This window comes from Gallinula chloropus, assembly GCF_964237585.1.
Source record: "Gallinula chloropus genome assembly, chromosome: 20".
Classification (NCBI taxonomy): domain Eukaryota; kingdom Metazoa; phylum Chordata; class Aves; order Gruiformes; family Rallidae; genus Gallinula; species Gallinula chloropus.
Window position 1 is genome coordinate 1,041,905 of NC_140105.1, and position 21,106 is coordinate 1,063,010.

The 21,106-nt window shown below is 52.5% G+C and overlaps 1 protein-coding gene across 1 annotated transcript in view; it reads right to left on the bottom strand.

Moving 5' to 3' along the window:
* DNAH9 (dynein axonemal heavy chain 9) overlaps window positions 1–21,106 on the bottom strand; it is a gene marked incomplete at its 5' end in the record, with an annotated part of 131,683 nt that overhangs the window by 76,056 nt on the left and 34,521 nt on the right. Inside the window, 10 exons of the mRNA XM_084273706.1 lie at window positions 1,137–1,299; window positions 2,290–2,486; window positions 3,342–3,503; window positions 7,351–7,590; window positions 9,061–9,163; window positions 9,426–9,591; window positions 13,788–13,995; window positions 14,719–14,892; window positions 18,933–19,107; window positions 20,624–20,771. Of these exons, the coding sequence (XP_084129832.1) occupies window positions 1,137–1,299; window positions 2,290–2,486; window positions 3,342–3,503; window positions 7,351–7,590; window positions 9,061–9,163; window positions 9,426–9,591; window positions 13,788–13,995; window positions 14,719–14,892; window positions 18,933–19,107; window positions 20,624–20,771 (1,736 nt within the window). The remainder of the gene's footprint in view (window positions 1–1,136; window positions 1,300–2,289; window positions 2,487–3,341; window positions 3,504–7,350; window positions 7,591–9,060; window positions 9,164–9,425; window positions 9,592–13,787; window positions 13,996–14,718; window positions 14,893–18,932; window positions 19,108–20,623; window positions 20,772–21,106) is intronic.

The window sequence follows — 21,106 nt, forward strand, 5'->3', positions numbered from 1 at the left end:
TAAATGTGCTTCTTCCATGGAATCATTTGTTACTTTCATCCCTGGAACTCTGGATCAGATCAATTCTACCAGGGAGAGGGGCCCAGGGCAGGCAGGGCAATCCCTCACCATCTCCTGCTCTGTGTCTGAGGGAAAAAGGCTCCATATTTCATAGATTCCTTGAAAATGAATACAGAGTGAAGGGAACATCAAATTATCTTCCACCTCCACAGACAGGGAAGCAAAGAGATGCTTTGAAAACAAGTTCATTAATGCCAGCACTGAGCTGTGTTCCTCGATGGGAGCACAGGCTTCTGCAGCAAGTGCACAGGTAGGAGCTAGAACACCCCATGAGTGGGGCTGGGAAGTGCAGAGCAGAGCTGAAAACACCCAGTGGATGGTGGGATGGGCTTTTGTGACACAGTGAAAACTTGAACACAGTCACAGACCCTGAGGCTGATGGGGAAGGGGCCCAGGGTTCACCAGCCATCACAAATCCAGGCAGAACACAGGGAAGTTATTGTGTCTGTGACTTCTGCACTTTTACTGAGAATCATTTTGCCAGCAGCTAAAATACTTGTAAAAAAAGTATTGTGATATTTTAAAATGTTAATTTCTAGCTCCTGAGCTCACCAGCCTGGCTCAGGCACACGGTGTTATTAACCAGCCTCCCATCCCTCCCTTACACAGAATGCCAGAAGAACTGGAGACGATTTGGGAACTCTCCTCCTACTCTCCCCTGCTCCTTTTCTACCTCCAAATAACTCCACTACAGGCACCTCACAAATGAGCTCATTACCATGTCTTGGTTTATTTAGAAATAAGAACCACACAGAATTTTTCTGGTCCCTTATGGATGCTGAACAAGCACGATGTGGGTGTCCATGCCACCAGGATTGTTGGCACAGCCCAGGGCTGGCACTATGTTTGCAGCTGGAATGGTCCCAGGGCTGGACAGCCCAGAGGCCTGGCAGAGGACATAAGGTCTGTCTTCAGCAAGGTATTTTGAGGAACATGGTTCCTTCCCACAGTCCCCTATATAGAACTTTTTTGTACCTTCAAAAGAGCATCACTCAACGGGCAAGAAGACAACGTTTTCTGGGCAAGTTCTGCTTTGAATTTCCTTCCCCTCCACCTCAGCCTTAAAAATCACCCACCTTCAGGTCAGGGATGCCGTACCCTTTCCTCAGAGTGAGCTGGAAAACCTCCAGAGAGCTGATGAAGGCTGCCAGCCTGGTCAGGCTCTGCTTGCCACTTCCACCCACACCAACCAGGAGAGCGTTTCCCCTGGGGGACTCCAGGATACGGCTGATGCGGCACCTAAACCCAAGCACACAAAATCTCTCATTAATAAGATGATTTTTCTTGTTCTCTGTTTTCAATACATATTTTATTCACTAAGAAACTGTATTCAGAATGGGATGACAAACATCAACCTAAGAGACACATCAGCAACCGACCCTCAGCCCTGCTGAGACCTACACACAGAATGCAGAGGACGGTTTGGTGGCAATTCAGACTCCTCCACCTGCTAAGTGCCGCTGGGCAGTGGCATTTTAAGGTGAAGGCCTGGACATCTTTGCAGGGAGGAGAAAGGAAAAAGCACTTCCCACTGACATGGAAAAACTGAGGATGAAATTCCAAGCTCTGGTCTGCTTCCCCAGAAAACAATTCTCTTCACAGAGCTTCAGGGGTTCAGAGGTTCATAGTCCCACACATCCAGTTTCCAAAGGGAATCTCATCTGTCTGGACCTCCAGGCACACAGGACTGTCACAGCATCAAAGCAGTTCAAACGCCTCCATCCATTTAAACTAGCAGCCTGACTGCACGTAATCTCACTTTAGATACACATGAAAATCCCACTAAGAACCTGTGTAAACATGGCTCTGAAACAGTCCTGAGAGCTTGTAGGGAAATCCCAGTACAACTGGTTCTGTAGCTGGTTGCCAAGAGAACACCCACACCAGCGATAAAGCGCTTGAACCTGCCACATCCAATAAATGTTTGTGCCTCACACAGAGCATCAAAGGCCAAAGACACAACAAGAGCAAGCAGGCTTTAGAAGAGCCACCAGCACCCAGCCCCTTCCCCTGACAGCCCCCAACATCCCCAGGGTTTTAAAATCCCCCTCTGCACACCAGCGAGAGCAGCAGCACAGAGCTTGTGCTGGACACACTGCGCAGGCAGACGAAGGTTCCACACAGCTCCAGCTCCACCAGCTCTAACTACAGACACCTCCATCCTCAGGAAACTCCACAGAAGCCACCTGCACAGATAGATGCTATGATGGGATCATAAAGCCCCCTTACACGTGGCACATGGCATCCTCAAACAGCACCAGGCTCATGGCAGCATTGACTTCATTGTAGCTGTCCAAGGCTTCCACAAGGATCTGGTTCAGCTCCTTCCAGGACAGGACTGGCTGATAGCTGGGTTCACTGATGCCTCTAGCAAAGTGGCAATAAATGTTCATTTGCTTGGTCTGCTCCAAGGTTTCCTCCATGTCCTGCCAAGGAAACAAAAGTGAAAGGTACACACATGTGTGTGGCAGGTACAGGGAGATGCACTGCAGCTCTACGCCGTCCTTCCAGCTAAAGTATGGAGTTCCAGCATACGCCTTTGTGTGCCCATATAAATCACAGAATCACAGAATCACAGAATCTTAGGGGTTGGAAGGGACCTCAAGAGATCATCGGGTCCAACCCCCCTGCCAAAGCAGGCTCCCTATCTCATATTACACAGGGAAGACAGGGAATGGGGATAAGAGGGGGAAAGGGAGGAAGGAAAAAGCCTCAGTCCATACTGACTTCTGCTTGGACAACTTTCACACATGACAAGAACTCAAGTCACCACTCTAAGAGAACACAGCCACAGGAAACATCCCACAGCGACAGCCGTGGAGTCCAGCTGCTGCAGGGACAGTGCTAACAGCTGGAGGAGAAAGCCTGAGCTCCTCCTGGCTTCAGCGATGCTCGTGTGGCACAGGCCTGACTGCAGCCTGCCTCTGAAAGGCATTCTGGAGAAAGGGAAAGGCCTGTGCTTCCCTTTGCTCCCATCCAGCCCCCAGACCTGACCTTTCTCCTGCTTTTGCCACTGAAAGCTTAAATAAAGCAATTCCCTTAATTCCAAGCCCCAAGCCTCCTATCCCAGGGCCCCAGTGGATCGCATCACTTACCCACACCACAGCGCTGGCAGCTCAGAACACAGACCACAGCGATTTTGCTCCTGGGCTCCCATCAAGAGCCTCTCCCTCCAGGCACGCAGGAGCCGGGCAGACCTGGGGTCAAGCTCTGCTCTGCCACAGAACTCTTTCCCTACGAGCCTGCACGTTATTAGCAGGGTTGTGAACCTCAACACTTACATCATAAAACTTCTTCACCATCTCCAGCTGGAGTTTATCAAAGGTACCATAATCCTTTTCCTCAACCATCTTGTCGCGGTAGACGCGGTTTGACTCGTGCAGGTAGAGCTTCACCAGGTCTTCGGGTCGCCTCAGACACTCAGGAGTGGAGAAGAGAAGGCCCTGTGGAGAGCAGAGACAGTAGAGAACCCCACCTGGGACAGACCTCACTGCCAGCCCCCAGGCTGTGACACTAAATAGGGCTGAATAACTGCCAAGGCAAAGTTGTTACAGTGATGGGAGAGAGAACTCCTGAATAAACCCCTACTCACAGCCCCTGGGGAATGCTGACCCCAACTCCCCAAAGCAGTTTAGACTCAGTATGTTAATAGCCCAAACAGCATCACCTACAGAACCTGGCTGGGCTGGGGGTCTCATCTCAGCAGCACAGAGCCCACAGAGCCAGGCACGAGCCCAGCCACGCAGCCTTTGCACCCTCACACGGCGCCGCAGGGGCTTTGTTGAGGAGAAAAAAGAGATGGGAAAATTTACTGGTGATTAATTTATATCTATGTATATTTTTAAATCAATTAATTTTAATTAGGTGCATTCTGCCCACAGGAAGTGTTAGTTGCTGTCTGCTTAGCACAGTATGTTTACCATGGACTCCATTAGAATGCATAAAAGAATGATATTTCAAAGAGGTGTCGCCTAGAACTGAGCCTGTTAATGGCACACGGGGTTCTCAGTGGCAGGAATTAACCAGACAGCTTTTATCCTACCATCTAATTATTTGTCCATAAGGCAGGACCCACACTGGAAGCGATGCTCAGCGGGGTCCTTCCCAGCCCACTGGCTGTGGCTCAAACCGCTTCGGTTTCACCTTTGTCATTCCAGCTGCCAAATTGTAGTTTTATTGATTTCAGGAAAAAACTTAGTGAGCAACACTGATCACATGGGGAGAGGGAGATGAAACCCATTCGGGGCCTGGACTGATTTTAAAAAGGAATTAAAAACATAAAACAATCCCTCAGGGACTCTAAAGGTGCCCCGAGCCACAGGAGTTGGTGTGGTTTTGATGCAGGGACATGTAAGGCTTCCTCAGGGAGAAGGGAATTCACACTTCACAAATCCTGTATCGAGTATCAGAGAATAGATCTATCATAGAATCATAGACTGGTCTGGGCTGGAAGGGACCCCAAGGGTCCCAGAGCTCCAATCCCCTGCCACAGGCAGGGACACCAACCTCCAGGCCTGGAGCTACACAAGGTTGCCCAGGGCCCCAGCCAACCTGGCCCTGAACACCCCCAGGGATGGGGCACCCACCCCCTCTCTGGGCAGCCCCTTCCAGCCCCTCACCACTCTCTCTGCAAAGAACTTCCCCCTAATATCTAATTTAAACCTCCTCTCCTCCAGCTTCACCCCATCCCCTTGTCCTGCCAGTCTCTGCCCTTTAACAAGCTGATTCCCCTCCTGTTCCTGGGGTCCCTTCAGGGACTGGGAGGCTGCAGTGAGGTCCCCCCACAGCCTTCTCTTCTCCAGGCTGACCCAGCCCAGCTCCCCCAGCCTCTCTCGGCAGGCAAGGCCACACCAGGAAAGGCCTTTGCTGGGAGGAGCAGCCGGGCCCGTCAGGCTGCGGGGGAACCGCCACCCTCAGCCAAGACCCATCGGCTCAGGATTTATTGCCGAGTAATTCCGAGTGACAGGCTGCTCAGCAGCTTAATAATCACCCCAGGAGATGACGCGCGCTTGGCGCGGAAGCGGGGGATATGCTAATCGCCCCAGCATGACTGAGCTGCCATGTTTCCGTCACGCATCAGCACGCCAGCGGAGACGGGCTGTGGCAGCTCTGACAAGGCAGAACCCGACCTCAGCCAGTTGCTCGTTTTCTTCCATGATGCCCATGAAAAGCAGGAGAATGAGCAGCACCCGTGACCCTGCCAGGGTGCGTGTCCCCTCCCAGCAGGACCTCATGTGGTCTTGTACCCATCACGACCGTGCCTGGGAAGAATGTCTAGGAGATATTTCTGCTGCCCATCAGAGCTCTGCAAACAGTGATGAGTACACAGGGCAGGACAACTCCCACCACAGCTCCATTACAGAGTCCTGGCCAACAGCTTTGCCCCAAATGCTGTGTTATGACTGCCCTCTGACCAGAAACAGGCTCCAAAACCCATCTGGCATGGCCACATGCTCCACAGAGCTCTCTTGAGTTGTACCCACCACCGCAACCACTGGCTCCACCCGAAATCTCAGAAGCCATTCCGTGCAATACCATTCCCTGCATCACTAAGTTCAGGTGCTCTAGATTTAATTTGAAGCCCTTGACAAAGGATAGCATCACCCATTTATCTATATTAAGAAGCACAGCCCTGGTACTGCCCATGGTACCAAAACCTCCCACATCACCCAGCTAAATGGCAGCCCCAGCACCTCGAGGACAGCAGTGACATCACACAGCGACAGACACAGCATCCCCATCCACAGCGTGTGGGCCACGAACCACAGTCCCACTGAAAGGGCCAATCTCAAAACCTGCTCATGGGGGAGGACTGGCAGAGGGGCCCAGACACCCCATGGGCACCACTCTGCTGTGGCTGCTGCACGTGATGGGGCGGCTCAAACCCAGCCACTGTGAGGAAGAGGAACAGCAGAGAGGGCAAGGCAGAAGGAGGGGAAAGCTCAGAATCCAGGCTGGCTCAGGGGACAGGATCCCAGCCAAACCCACGGCTGTGCCATGTCAAACCACTGCATGGAGCTGAGGAGCCGAACACCAGTGCTGCCCAGCCTGCACCAGCCCCACAGCCACTGCTGGTCCCAGCCACACACCAGCAGCCACGGCACAAGGTCCTTTTTGGCATTCACAGGCCTGAGGTTTGCAGGGTTCTTCAGGAAGTTCAGGCACAGGCAAACAGGGAAACCCCTCCCTGTGCCAAGGGGTGTGAAGCCTGCTGGATGCTGGAGCCATGTGGAGGAGAAGCGGAGCCGGAGCAAGGGCTGGCAGAGCCGCTGCCTCCGTCTTGCTGTCAGCAAGAGAGGGAGGCTGCTCCTCCTCAGCTGCCACAGATCCTAATGTGACACGCTGCTGGAAAATCTTGTTAGAAATGGGAATAAAAAGCAAAATACAGCCCTGCTGAGTCCCTGATTATTATTTTACAGAGATGACAGATACAATTTAGAGCATAATACCATGGTAACCCTCTCATATGGAAGGAAAGACAGCAACAGGGCTTTCTCTGGTGAGAGTCAGCAGGGAATGGATTTTTAAAGAGCATAATCCCCAACTCTGTCGCTGCAGAGACCTGGCTCCTCTAATCAAGGGTGAATTGCCTGGAGCGTACCAATCAATTTACCTCTGCGGAGCCTGGTGGGACCCAGAGGCAGGGAAAGGTGCCACAGAAAGGCAAGGCAAAGCAGTGTTGGACTTCAAGCACGGACAGGACCTGCTACAGAGGGGAAGGAACAGGGAACACCTTCTGATGAGCCTGGGGGGTCGTAAAGACTGAAGGGTGACCTTGCCCCTGCCGCAGTAATGTCAGTGAGTGCTGCAGTCCAAGGACAAGGAGCCTTTGGGTTTGATCTCTTTATCAGCTCTTTAAATGCAATCCTTTGTACACATACTGAGTGGCTGGCCAGCAAGTAGCAAGGAGGATGTACCAGTCTGGGCCAACAAGCTGTCCTGGCACTAGGCAGAGCAGCTGCACCAAGTACCCACCACTGGCTTCAGTGCAATATGATCCCTGTGTGGAACTATTCATCCCTTTCCATTGACCCCAGGAAGCCAGAAAGGAGATAAACTTCTAACTGATGTTCCCTGAAGTCATGGGTGATGGCTCTGGGATCTGTCCAAAACCAATGAGGAATGAGGGAACGGCCTGAGATCACCCCCTTCACTTGGGGACAGACACCTTGCTAGGTTGGAGGCCACATTTTGCTCACCAAGGGTAGCTGGGCCAGCAGAACACATGCCCACCGCCTCCTATGGCCTTGGAAGAAACCCCAAGTGCCACAGGACAGCAAATGCACTTACCTGGAAGATATTGGAGAAGTCTCTCAGGTTGAAAACGTAGTGGAACTTGATAGCCGTTGGCAGGAAAGTGGAGGCCACCTTCTGGTGCAGTCCCAGGGCCAGGGCAACCAGCTGCTGAGCTGACTTTTGCACAGCCCCTGAGAAATTCCCACTCGTCAGGTGCTGTGTTAAGATGGTGCTGTAGATCCTGGACAAGGCTTCCTGACCAGGGATGGAGAGAGCAAAGACGCAGAAGTGACGCTGTGGAAGAGAAAGGAACATGAAAAGGTCAGAGTCACTGGCAGCCACTCCTCAAGCAAAACGCCCCTGGGGACGTGCAGGTGGACACGGTGCTAGATAATCTCATCTAGGCTCCCTTGCCCAGGAAAGGTGGGACCAGATGAACTTTTGAGGTCCTATCCAACCTGGGATACTCCATGGTTCTATGATTTGCAGTCCACCTGGACAAGGCTATTTCCCTCTTCCAATTTCCCAGCAGAGGACAGCTGGCAAGTGCCACCATTCTGCTTGCTATCCAAGGGATCTTCAGCTGGATTTCACAACTGCTACGCTGGAAGTTCGGTATATTGAAGAGCTGAAGGGCTCTGAAGTTCCCACCAAACTCTGATGAAGCCTTGTTGCTGTCTCTGCTACCAACACACCCTGGAACCTGGCATCTCCCAGGGACTGGGATTATTGATTTGGAACTCACAGAGGAGATGCCTGTTTCCAGCCATGGAACACCTCTCTGTAACACCACAGAGTGCCTTCCTAACCAGGAGCCAGGGCCTGGGCTGATTCCTGCCACGAGGTTTCTCCATGAGGGAATTGGTTTTGCCCTCCCTATCCACACTCCCCAACGGCTGGCAGGTCCCTGCCTGCAGTGCGATGAGCAGGATCTGTCCCTCCAGCAGCACCTCTCCCAGTTACAGCAGCTCTTGCCTGGCACGCGTTTCTCAGGGTGTTTCTCCACCACTGTCACATGCCAAGCTTGTCCTGTGGCATGGCAAACGTGTCACATGGCAAGAAGGGCATCACCCCTCCAGCTGCCGTCTGTCCCCCTCCGATGCTGATGGGACCTGCTGAGTGGTTTTGCTCTGAGAGGAAACAGCTGCTGCCCAGGCACTCCCGCTCCTCACAGCTCAGAGAACGGGTAAGTAACCTCAGAGGTGACAAGAACCAGCTCTGTGACCCAGGTCAGGCCTCAGAGCTCCCAAAGATCCAGCCTTGAGGTTTAAGATCTCTTCCCAAACCTATGCTGCTGTTACCACCAGCACTTGTACTGGTTTTGAGGGGGGGTCTTGTTGTTTGGGTTTCCCCACACCTCCTTTTCATGGGAACACACTGCCAGCTCCACCAGGAAGCATTAGAAACCAGAAGGCTGCAGTGAACTGTGTTCCAGAGGGAAATATTAGCTAAACGAAGGCAAAACCTCTCTGTGTGAACCAAAAGGCTCACACAGGTTCTGTGTGAACCTGAAACAGGCGCTGAGCTGGCTGGGGACTCGCGAGTCCTCCCTCTGACCGAGCTGCAGAACACGAGGGAAAACAAACCAGGGACTAAGGGAGCAAGTCTGCTGCTTCCTCACTAGGAATTACTGTCAGTCAACAGATCCCTGCCACTGCTACTGACAAAACACCACCAGGATCTGCCCGTGGGTCCTCCCTGGCCTCAGGCTTCAATACCCCACTGGACAGGGAAACCAGCGGCGCGGCTCTGAGGGGGCTTTACCTGCAGACGGGGGTTGACGGTGAAGCTCCCGGCCGTCGGGTTCATGCACGACACGTACTGCACGTTGGTGATCTCCTTCAGTGACAGCTTGGTCCTGTCGTACCTTCAGGCAGAACAAAAGCAGCAGCACGGTGACAACAGCCTGTAAGCAACAGCCGCCGCGTCTCTCCTGGTGAGTTTGTTTGCTGGGGACAGGGGAAACCCCAAGGGGGCACAATGCTCTGCTCACCCAGAGCCTGACAGGCTCCCATGGCCAACACAGGATGGGAAGAGGGAACAGCCCTTCTGTTTCCTCTCAAAGCCCATCCCCAACACCAGACCTGAGCAAAAAAGCCTCCACCAGCCAAGCCCGAGCAGTGTCCTACCAGTGGCCGTAGTCCAGATGCTGCCGGATCAGCGTGTGGGGCTGCACCGTCCCGTAAGCATCCACCTCGGGCATGTTGAGGTCATCAATGAAGTACACAAGCTTCTTGGTACCTGGAGGGCCGTAATTTCTGCCAGCCTTTTTCTCCAGAGGCTTCTCAAGCACACCTGTAGGGGGGCAGAGGAGCAGAGCTAAGCTGCCAAAATAGCAACGGTTTCCCATCCCAGCCCGACGTGGTGTGAAGCTACTGCAGCCCCAGGAGGAGCTGAGCTACGCACGGGGCAGGCAGGGCTCAGCTTGCAGCCCCCAGCCCCCTCCAGCTGACACCCTGGCTATTTATTGCTGTTTAGGGAAGAAGAGTTGGCCTTGGCAGAGGATGCTGCTCACTGGCAGGACAGTGTCTGTCCCTGAGCATGGCTGGCAGCCCTGCACGGACCTGGCAGTGACCCTTGGGCAGCTCTTTGGTCCGACTCGACCCAAATCAGAACGTTCTCAATTCCTCCTTTTGAACAGAATACAAAAAACTAAGAGTCTGCTAAAAAACAGGTCAATTTCAGAGCAAAACCCCAAGCTTTCATGCAAGATGAAGCCTTTTGAATCCTTTTGGCATTATTCTTTAAACCAAATCTCCCTTGTTGGGGTTCCTGTGACCCACAGAACAGGGCAGTGAGCACCCCCGGCGCCTGCCCCAGCCGTGCAGTGAGCACCCCATCCCCATGGCTGCAGGGCTTGGGCACTGGGAAGCAGCAAGGGGGATGCTGTGGAAACAGAAGCCCAGCAGCAAAGCTGCATTTGTGAGTCTAAGTGTGTTCTGCAGTCTAAGTGGACACCTATCTGTGTGACCTGTCCTAGGGAACCTGCTTGGGCAGGGGTGCTGGACTTGATGATCTCTTGAGGTCCCTTCCAACCCCAGTGATTCTGTGGTTTTTTTACCTCTGTTAGACAAAAGAAATAGGTGCTTTTGGGGCTAAATTCCTGGACTCCTTCAGAAAAACCACAATAATATTTGCTATTTAAATGCACCAAATATTTAAATGCACCGAATTGCCCAGGGAGGGGGTTGAGTCACCATCCCTGGATGTGTTTAAAGAAAGGGTAGATGAGGTACTTAGGGATCTGGTTTAGCATAGGACAGGAACGGTTGGACTTGATATCTTAAAAGTCTTTTCCAACCTTGTGATTCTGTGAATACCCCCAAGTTCCCCGACCTGCTCCCCAGCACCACCCAAACCCCCAGGCGATGGCACAAGACTCAATTCCAACAGGAGCTGCCAAATTACTGCTTAGTTTTACGTAGGGTCATACACCAGCAAGGGAAAGCACGGAGAGAAAAGCTTCTCATTACCTAACTTGGGAAGGTTTTAGTTCATTTTAGCAGAGGCTGAGGTTCTGTGTAACTCTCTACTGTAAAACATGGGGAATATTTATAATGCTGGGCTGATATTTAATAAAAATCCCCCCACGTCGCTGCACTTCATGTTTTATAGGTTATCGATTCCTTTGATTGCAGCCCAAGCAACCTTCACTGACTCAGCAAGTGGAAAAGCAAAGAGCAGCAGCTCTGCTCTGCCCACATCCTGGGCTGGGCTCTCCACTGTGTGTGTGCTGGGAGAGCATCCCGGAGAGCATCCCAGGGGCTCGCTGCCCTCCCGAGGACAGAGGCAGAATTAGCTTCGTTTACACAGCTCTGGGGTGTCAACAGCCCTGCAAGGTGCTGCAGAGCTGCGTGGTCAGCAGCCAGCCCTTCTCATTCAGGAACACTGGCAAATGGAAACAGGAATCTCGATTAAAACCCCCTCGAGGAAACGGCTCCAGCCATTCGTTATCACATGCAAGTTATTAAGGACTATTTATATTCTGCTTTTGTTAAGCCTGAAATCTTTTAAACCCCCTCTTTTTCACTGCTTCAGTGCTCCACAGCCAGCCCACCTCTCCCACCCCTCACAATTCCTCTGATCTCCTGTCCCAGCCAGCAGTGGCACACAGGACTGGCTCCTGCTAGGAGAAGTGATGAACCTTCCTTCCCTCAGCAGAGTCCCTCTCCCTCCTGTAAAACCACAATGTTTGAGATCTGGCAGCACGTTAAATTAAGTGTTTCAAATAAGCATTTAATCTCAATTTAATTAGTCCTTAATTAACATATAAAATCAGCCCTTTTTGAGGTTAAAAAAGTACGCAGGAGACTCATGGCTCTGAAATGCAATTACCAGGGATCAAGTGAGGTGCTTGGGAAAGCCACGTTCCAGTCCAAAGCCCATCTCAGAAACTCATCAAGGGCCCATGTCTCTGAGATCCTTCACATCCAAATTAGCACCCCAAAGAAACCCTCACTGTGAATGAGAATTCACAAGCACAGCTCCTCTCACCTGCTGGCTGTTGATCAAGGAGGAAGGGGGGAAAAGCCCCAAAACCCCAACGTTTACTCAGTTTTCTCAAGAGGGACCTGGAGCAGAAGGTGCTGACTCGCTACACCTGATGGAGGGGCAGAGATCAAGAGGGCACAAAGCAGAAGGCAGTGGAGCAGAGGGGTGGGAAAATGAGCTCAGAGAGCAGCAAATGCCATAGGAAGTGGCATTCATCAAAGAAAACCCCAAAACTGGCCCAGGGAAAGAAGGAAGGTGTCCAGCTCCTTTTAACCCTACACACATGGCACCTCCAAAAGCCATGGGGTCCACGAGCTGCATAGCTGAGCTTCCCCTAAAGGGTGCCCCTGACAAACCTCTGCACCAACAGGCACCCTGCCTAAGAAATCATCAGTCTTTGGGTGTTTACATATCAAAACCCAGAATTTGAAAGCTGCTTTCTCTGCATGTTTTACACAGGTGAAGAGGTGCTGGCTGGGGAAACACCAGCCAGCTGACAAACCACATGGAAAGGGACAAATTAACTCTAAAAAATGAGCAGGAGGGAGCCAGGCCAAGCAGCATAAATCACTGCTTCCCAGTGGAGATCTGAGAGTCACATCTTCATCCCCACGAAGATGACTGGCTCCTCTCTGCAGAGCAGGGAAGTTGCTGTCAGCCCATCGCTCACGGCCAGAGTGAATCGGATGCGCTGCCCGGAGGAACCTCAGCACCTGCCCACCCTCACCCCACCCTGATGGAGATTCCCCCACCCAGGCAGCTGGGAGGACAGACAGACAGCTCAGCCTATTTGCCAGCTCAAGGGCATTTCACAGAGACCCAATGCAGGGAGGAGAAGGGAAGCTGTAACCACCACACTGCCCAGGGCCACAGGACTGGCCCAACAGGGGCATCTTACCCGTGGTTTATGCTTGGAGGACACGTAACCCAAGGGATTTGCAGTGGGCAGAGGCACAGGCACCATCCTATGGGGCAGGAGACCCTGGGCAGGTGGGCACCAGCAAGACCAGAAACCCTTCAAACCCACCCAGAAAGCTGACAGGTTACACAGCCTGGGTCACAGAACAGGCTGGGGAGCTAACGGACTTCAGGACATTTGGGTCAGACCAAGCCACATAAAGGAAGCATTTTGGTTTATGGTGCCCCACAGCTATGATTCAATTCAGAACAAACCAGGTTGTTTCATTCCCAGCTAATTAATACATATTAAAATATGTTTTCTCTCTCTTTAGGTCAACTCAAAGTAAAAACACCATTCCAAAATGAGCCCCTTCTCAAAAATTCCCTCCTTTCTCTTCATCCCTGAAGATAAGGTCAGCAAAGCTGACTTTATCTTGGTCTCAAACTCCTGATGTGCCAAAATCCCTGTCAGTGATATTCATAGGGACTTCCCCAGGGCCAGCAACTCCCTGTGGCTTTGAGCCCCCAGAGTCAGCAAGCCCTGTGGTCCCTGGGGACGTGGGACCTTCTCCATGGGAGCACCCTGGGCTGCCACAGGATGAGGACAGCACCAGAAATTTCCAGCCCTGGCTGCCCACACACACCCATTAGCACTATCCTCACTGCTAATTGGGATGCTGCTGCTAATTGGGATGCAATTCCTGTCACTGCCCCCTGAGAACACTTTGGATCTTAGCCATGAAACCCATCCTATCCAACATGGTCTTAAATTCAAGCCTATTAAAGACACACCTCAAGTCAATTATGAGCTGGGTGCTGTATAAAACAAGGGCAGATTTCAGCAGGTGCTTTGGCACAGCCCTGAACCAGGGCTGTGTGGTTTGGAATCATCAAATCCTCCTGTTGGGAAATGGCATCTTCCACAGAAACTCCTGGCCTGGGAGTTCCACAGTGGGATTTAAGAGTCTGCACATGTCAGCACAGAGCCCACAGACAACACGGGCAGCTTGTCCACCCTGAGGACCTCAGTGCACTTCCAATTCCCACAGGAATTTGCTAACCTGGCAGGCAGGTGCCCCACGACCCAGCCCCTGCCTTACCTTGCAGCATGGCAGAGGTGGTGTAGTAGTTAAACGGGACCTTCTTCACCACATACGCATCCGTGTCCAGCGAGGAGAGCTTGTCCCCCACCAGCACAGACTTGCCCGTGCCGGCGCTGCCCACCAGCATGACGGGGCGCTGGCGCTCCAGGAGCCTGTCCAGGAAGTACCGCACACGGGCTGTCTCAGTGGTGGGCACCAGGCAGGCCTGAGAGGGGCAGAAGGAGCAGGTCACAGCCCCACCCTTGCCACAACCCCGCAGCCATGCTCTGGGGAGAAGGAAAACTGGGAGAGCCAGGAATGAGTGAGGTGTCCCCAGCTTCCAGTTTGCACTGGGAAGGGAACGCCACGCTGCTGCCAGCCCCTCAAATCAAACTGGGCACAGGTGAAACCGTGACAGCTGGATGCTGGGAGCAGCATCTGCATCTCCCCAGAAACACTCTGTGCTAAAACGGTGACGACTTTTACAACTCATTTGCTCACTGGGGCACTTCTCAAAGGGAAGGAAAGTACAGCTGGCAAAGGCAACACACTGCCTGCCCATGGTCGGGGTTTTTTGTGAAATCCCCAAAACATCTGTATTTTCAGGCACAACATGGTGTCCTCAGGGTCTCTGTCACTGCACTGTCTCACACCCTGCTTGTCTCTGCAGGCCAAACACACCCCTCACACCCTGGGCACACCAGCTCCTGGGTCACTGGGGTGGCTCTGAGCCTGACCCTCAGGTACTTCACTCCTGTTTGGGAGGCAGATGGAGGATGTGGCTTCAAAGCACAGTAAAGGAAGCTGGGTAATTAAATGGCACCTCATAACAAACACCATCCTCATGATGAAGTGCCTGACCTTTAATGAGACACCAGCGGGACGCCCACGTACAGTCACTAAGATGCAAGTGCTCCTCCCAGACTGAAAGCACGTGAGGTTCACGTACCTGTAGTGGCATTTCTGGATCGAATTCAAACTGGGGAATAAGTTTAGACCAAGGCTCAAACTTCTTTGTTTCTGGATCGATGTAAAAGTCAAAGACTGTGCCCTGAGAGGGAAACTTGACAGCCTTGAATTCTGCCACCCACCACTTGCTGAACTCCACTCTGTAATCCACGAGCTGCAAGACAAAAAGTGGAGAAAACATCTGGAGAAATCCATCAGTGATGGAGAACGTTATCCATCCCTGTCCACCCGAGTGGGACTAGCCCTCAAAACATATTCCACAGTATAGTGATCTTATCCTTTTCCCTATTATTAAGCCTAATTTTTCATTTCCTTAATTTCTCCTCATCGCTCCTATTTATTCTCCTAAATAATTCATCCCCTGTGTTGATGACTCTGGGCATGTCTGCGATGAGATAGATGGATCAGTTGGAACAGGAGAAAGACGTGCCTCTGACTAAACAGGCTGCTTGATGGATTCTGGGTGCCTGCTTCTTCCAACAGACAAGGACACCGCATCCGTCTCCATCCCTGGTCATGGTTAGTCAGAGCGTGCATGCTAACGCCTTGCCTCATAAATCACACTGCTCTGGTAACACTTAGTGTTGCATCCTGGCCTCTTTCCAAGCCACAATGGTTTGGAGAAGCAGGACTGCACACACCAGGGAGCAAAGCCCTGGAAGGGGGTGGTGCCCCTTTGGCTCTGCTGTGGTTCTGCACTGCTGTATCGCCCTGGAAGCCCCCGCTGCCTGCTCCTTCCCCATCACATCTCTCTATGTGTGGAGATTTTTGGGGCATCTGAAGTTTTTCCAAGAGCCAGGGTGACAGTTTTGGTTTAGATTCCAGGTCAGTACTTGCAGAGCATGCTTAGTGTCCCCCCCTTGACCCAGGTAGCCTGTGTGACACCTGCCAGTCCCTCCACCTGAACGTCCTCCCATGCAGCCACGGGGGCTGCAGCCGTCTGCCCTGGGGAGCAGGGGGGGAAAAAAAGCACCTAAAGAGATGTGTCAAATCCCAGATAGAGGATTTACCCAGTTTGAACAGTGTCTTCCTGGGGCAGCTGTGGGTCTCTCCTCCCCACAGCCATCCGATGTGCTTCCCCAGGCTGAAGCGTGGGCAGGACAGCCGGCACATCGCCTGTGCACTGCTAAGCTGCTGTCAGGAGACCTGGGTTTGAAGCCAAACTGAACTCTGTGTCCTCTGTGAAGTCTCCTGAGCCACCATCCATCAAAAGACCAGAGGATTTGAGCACCACGTTATTAGTATCCACGACTTTGTGGGCTCATGCTATTCTGAGAGGCGGAATAACTGTAATTCTCCATCCTCCTGTTGTTGTAACCCCTCAGCACCAGCAGCAGAGCAGCCTGCAGCGGAGGGGGACGTGCATCACCACTAAAAGCTTTCTCACAAGGGTGCCCTTACCCCTGTGCAGGCAAACTGCCCGCCCCAGCCAAGCCATTAAGCGGAGCCGCTGCAGCCCCGGCTCTGTTGCCAGAACGGTGTGGAGCTCAAACTGCCTCCTTAATAAAACCCCATATGGATTTCTGCTAATTTCAGAGCCTGGAAATGGCAAATCTATCATGTGTTTTTATACAGGGCCCCGCTCCCCACCAACAAGCAGGGAGTAGCAGGAAGCCTTCCAGGCTGTTCCTCCTGACATTTCGGCAGCGAAAGGTCAGCCCGAAGGGCACCTTCACTGGAGAGCAATAAACAGATTTTATATTGGATCATTTTTCATCAGGCTTCCCCCTGCTCGGACCGCTGTGCTCTCACACGCGCAGCTCTGACATTTACAGAGCATCACAAGCAGCCACGCACAGTCCAGCCTCAAAGTCAAACCTTCCCAGAGGGATGCAGCTCCTCCCACACCCCCAGTGAGAGCCCCCTGCTCCCCAGGGAGCCAGGCAGGCAGCTGGCAGCACAGCCTGCAATGCCAGGGAGGGCTGTGGATGCAGTGCCCATCTCCACAAGACCGTGCTCAAACAACCTGCTCAAGGACCTAAAAGCTCCTAGAATTAGGCTGCAGCCTTCACTGCTGAGGGAAGGACAAGCAGTGCCTCCCAGGCTCTGCTGAGGGGTGTTTAAAGTCACCCTACGCTGGCAGCCCAACAGCTGAGCACTTCCCAGTTGGCACGCAGGGCATGGAGGGTTAAGGCCTCAGCAAGGATCAAGCAAGCTGGTCTCACACAGGCCACTCAATGGCCATGAGGCGTGATGGCACCAAGTGAGTGCTAAGCTGAGTGGGAGCTGTGTTGTTGGCCACTTCTGGAAGCATCTGCTCCTTGGCACGAAGCAAATGTGGAGAGACCAGCAGACACTGTTGGCCCAGCACTGAGGCACACGGATAAAGTATGAAGAGACCCTGGTGAGAACAGCAGAGCCTCCACCAGAGCTGGGGAGCCAGGTCTGTTGGGAGACCTCCCACGTACTCCAGGCAACACAGAGCTTGACACAAAGCTCACCAGAGACCAGATACAGGTATCTGAGCCCTTGACTGCAGCGCCCTGTCGCTGGGCATACCCACACATCAGGATGGCACACTGGTATCCTCTGCCTGGGAGATACAACCACCCAAGAAGGATCAGGTGGGACCAGAGCAAGCAGTTTCAGCAGGTGCCCAGCATGGTTCCACACACAGGCTTCGCACTACTCGTCCTTGTGGCACTTGCTGAAAACCTGCCCCTCAAAGCGCAGGTGCCACAGGTGCCCTCAGACCCCTCTAGGAGTGCCTCAGGCTTCTCCTGCCTGCCTCTGAACCAGCCACATCGAACACCTCCAGCCTGTCCAGACATCAGCCCGTAAGAGCGACGCCAGCGAGGGCAGGGAGCCATCCTGTGAGCAGAGGCACAAACCAGGGAGCAGAGCCAAGGGTGGCCCAGAGGCAGCAGTGCTGGCAGCAGGGCTCCGACACACAGGCTGCTGTCCTCTTGTCCGTTATTACTCTTAACAGTTGGAAGTTGTAAACCAGCAGCAGCTCTGGCAATTACTCGGGAATCAGGAGACAGCCCCGCTGTGCTGTGTGGAGCTGAGCCATGCAGCCAGAAAATGGGGCAGAACGGGGCACTGGGGTGAAAGGAAATGTTCATTTCTCCTCTCCTGGGCACAAGACATCAGGGAGAGACATACAGCAGGGGGGTCAGAGGCAGCAGCACAACTCTGCTTCCCCCAGGCAAGACTGGAGAAGATCCCTCCCCAGATCCCTGCTGCTCACACACTGCAGCTCCCACTACAGCAGCTGGAAGTGTCTGGTTTAAGGGCCAGGATCTGAGAGGGGGTGGAAATGTGTGGTATCAAACGCTGATCTTGAGAAATAATCGCCACACAAGAGCCCACACCCCCCTTGTCTAATGCCAGCTGATGGATTCCGAGGCTGACAGCAGCAATCAATCCCTAGGATAGATGTACTGTGGGAAGCAGGATGGAGAGTAGTGCCCTGGCTTCCCCAGCCTCTCTGACACGGGCATGCTTTGAACATCAGGGGCAACACAAATGACCCACAACCTGACTAAGCCTCCTGTCCTGAGGAGATCTTGGTCTCTAGATTGTGTCCTCAGTCTCATATGTGGACATCCATCCATCAAGGACTTGACTGAGCCCAGCAGCTCACACCAGAGGCCACCCAGCAGCTGGCTGCCCAGAGGGGAGGGCAATCGGAGTGCCTACAACCACCAACCTCAACCTTGTCAGCACGCTCCCAGCAAAGAGGATTCCAAAGAGCAGAGCTGCTGTCTACATCCACATAATCCCCAAATCCCCCTGCCTGGCCAACCACCTCTCTAATGTACTGCTGTCAGAAACTGAGGACTGCCAATTCATGACACCCTACGCTTAACAAAAGCCAGCAGTGAGAAGACAGCAGCTGGGTCGTGTCACACAGCCCAAGGTCTACCTGTGTGGTCAGATGGTTGGAAGACTGATGTCAGCCTGCCATAACGTGGTCATGTTATGCACATCCAGGGGCTTCTATAACTTAACCTCATGTTTCTCCCCAGTGCAATGTGTCTGTGCAAGCCTTCATCACTCACCCCTCACTCAGCCATTCTCCTGTGGGGTTGCACCCTGGCTAAGGAGGCCTTTTGGGAGAGGGATCATTGTGTCTGGGTTGCTAGTTTACCACCACCAGGCAAACAGCACTACTGATACAGCACCGTGTTTTGGGAAGAGAAACCAGGAAAGTCTGTGTAAAAGATGCTGGAGTGACATTTTCCTTCCTACCTGGTCCTGAAACATTGATCCACCAAAGGCCCAGACAGCAGCAAAGACAAAGTAAAGTTCATAAAGCTCCTTGGGGCAGTCGGGAGGTGTGTTCTCCTCTGTCAGGAGGCACTCGAGGAGGTAGCACAGCATCTGGACCATGCTCTGCTCAGGGATGGGAATAATCTTCTTGAATCTATGGGATGGAAATGGAAAGGAGGTGAAATATCATTGGGTGCATCACCACAGTCGCTCACGACCCAGGAAGGCCTCCCAGGAATGCTTTTTCAGAGCGTTCTGTCAGCAGTGCATGGCTCATCCCTGTAAGAAAGAGCCCCCCCATCCTGTGCCTCAGACCTGCTGGCACAGCACATGTCCCAGTAATAAGAGTCAGCAGAAGTCTGAAGCATTTCAAAACTCTGATCCCCTTGGAAGGAGCAGAACAGGAGACTCAGTAAAGGCAACGACTCCCCACGGGCACGAGGAGCTCAGAAGTGGTCACACAGAGGAGCAATGAACTTTCATCTCCCCACTTTACACTCATTTAGGCTCCACTTACAGAATCCCAAAGGCACACTGGAGCAGCACCAACATCCTCCATAAAGTAATGACAGCTACTGGAGAGGCTGGTTCTGCAATCTCTGCATTAAACAAGCCACCAAAACCCTCAGCTCTGGGTCACCTGCAGCTAAGCCCTCAGGTTTCCTGGTCTGGCACAACGTTCAGCAAACAGAGCAGGAAATGCCTGATGGACTTGGCTGCAACCAGCCTGGTCCCCCGAGGAGCAGATCCCTAGGAAATTGCCCAACTCCTGCTTCCAAAGACCACAGGCACATCCCTGTTCTGGTCAACAACTCCCAGGCACAACTGTATGCTTTATTATTATTATTAATGTATTTAAATCAAGATGCAGCTATAGGAAGCAAGTGGAGGATGGGAGAAGCTCCCTTAATCAGCTCTGTTGGGACTCTCCTTTGGCCAGTCCTCACCACAGCCTAAGAGAGCTGTCTCCCACCATGGTAAGGAAGAACATCATGACTTCTCTGCAGGCACCACTTTAAAACTGACTGAAGCAAAGAAGCACCAGGACCCTTCCAAGTATCATCAGACTGGTGTCCAGCCATGAAACATGCCCAGGCTGGATGCCCACACAGACTGACTTCACCTTGTTCAAATACATCAGGAAGGAAATTCAAGAGAGAACTGTCAGCAGAGCAATCCCACCCCCTCCCACAAACACCAGCTTACTTTCTTCTCATCACTGAGGGGCAGGAAAAGAAGTGGGGAGAGGGAAAAAGAGGATCTGCTCTCCCTACCTTCCATGTTGCACACTGAAACCTTTCCTTAGCAGCAGTCTGAAAAATAACTCGTGGGCTGGACTGAAAAATAACTCATGGGCTGGACTGAGGTCTCACCTGACATCACAAAACTCATAAACTTTCCCATCTCCTGGCTTTGCTTTCAAAGAGATAAGATAATCAGTACAGGAAATACAGAAACAATGAAACCAAAATAAGAGGAAAACCAGAGAAAAACCAGATCTGACCAAGACAGGACAGTCAGGAGTGTCTGTTCCCCACGTCACCCTATCTCTGAGCTTAAGCTGCTCAGGGCTTCCAGGGGCAAGAAGCAGCATGACCCCAGCACAGCTCAGCACAGCCATCCCCTTGCACTCGCCAGCAGAGGAGATACAACCCCTCTTCAGATGGTACCTTGTCCTGAGGGTGTCCAGGCAAGTGGGCAGGTACTTGTCAAACAGAATGGTCAGGTTGGCTCTTTCAGACTGGATCTCTCTCCTGTCAATCCAGCTGCTCACTGGGGGGTTCCAGCCCAGATCCGATGGGTTGATGTACAGGATTCCTTCGGGTCCAGGGTCAGAGACAACATGTAGTGAGGACACAGCCCAGACTATTCCTTTCTTCCAGCAGAATTTCTCATTACACTCACACAACTAAAAGACTGCCAAATCTGCCTTGGTGCCCATGACATAACACCCCCTCCTGCCCCACTGGAGAGTAGAAACATCAACAAGGAAGAGATTTAACTCAGGAAACCAGGACACCTTTTGTGACCCTGGCTTGGATTAAAACACAATCTTGCCTGAGTCATGTTCTTGATCTGGGCCCCTTTTCCCCAGGTGTAAAACTAGGGGACACCTTCATTCCCTTCCCCCATACTTCAGGGACTTCTCCAGA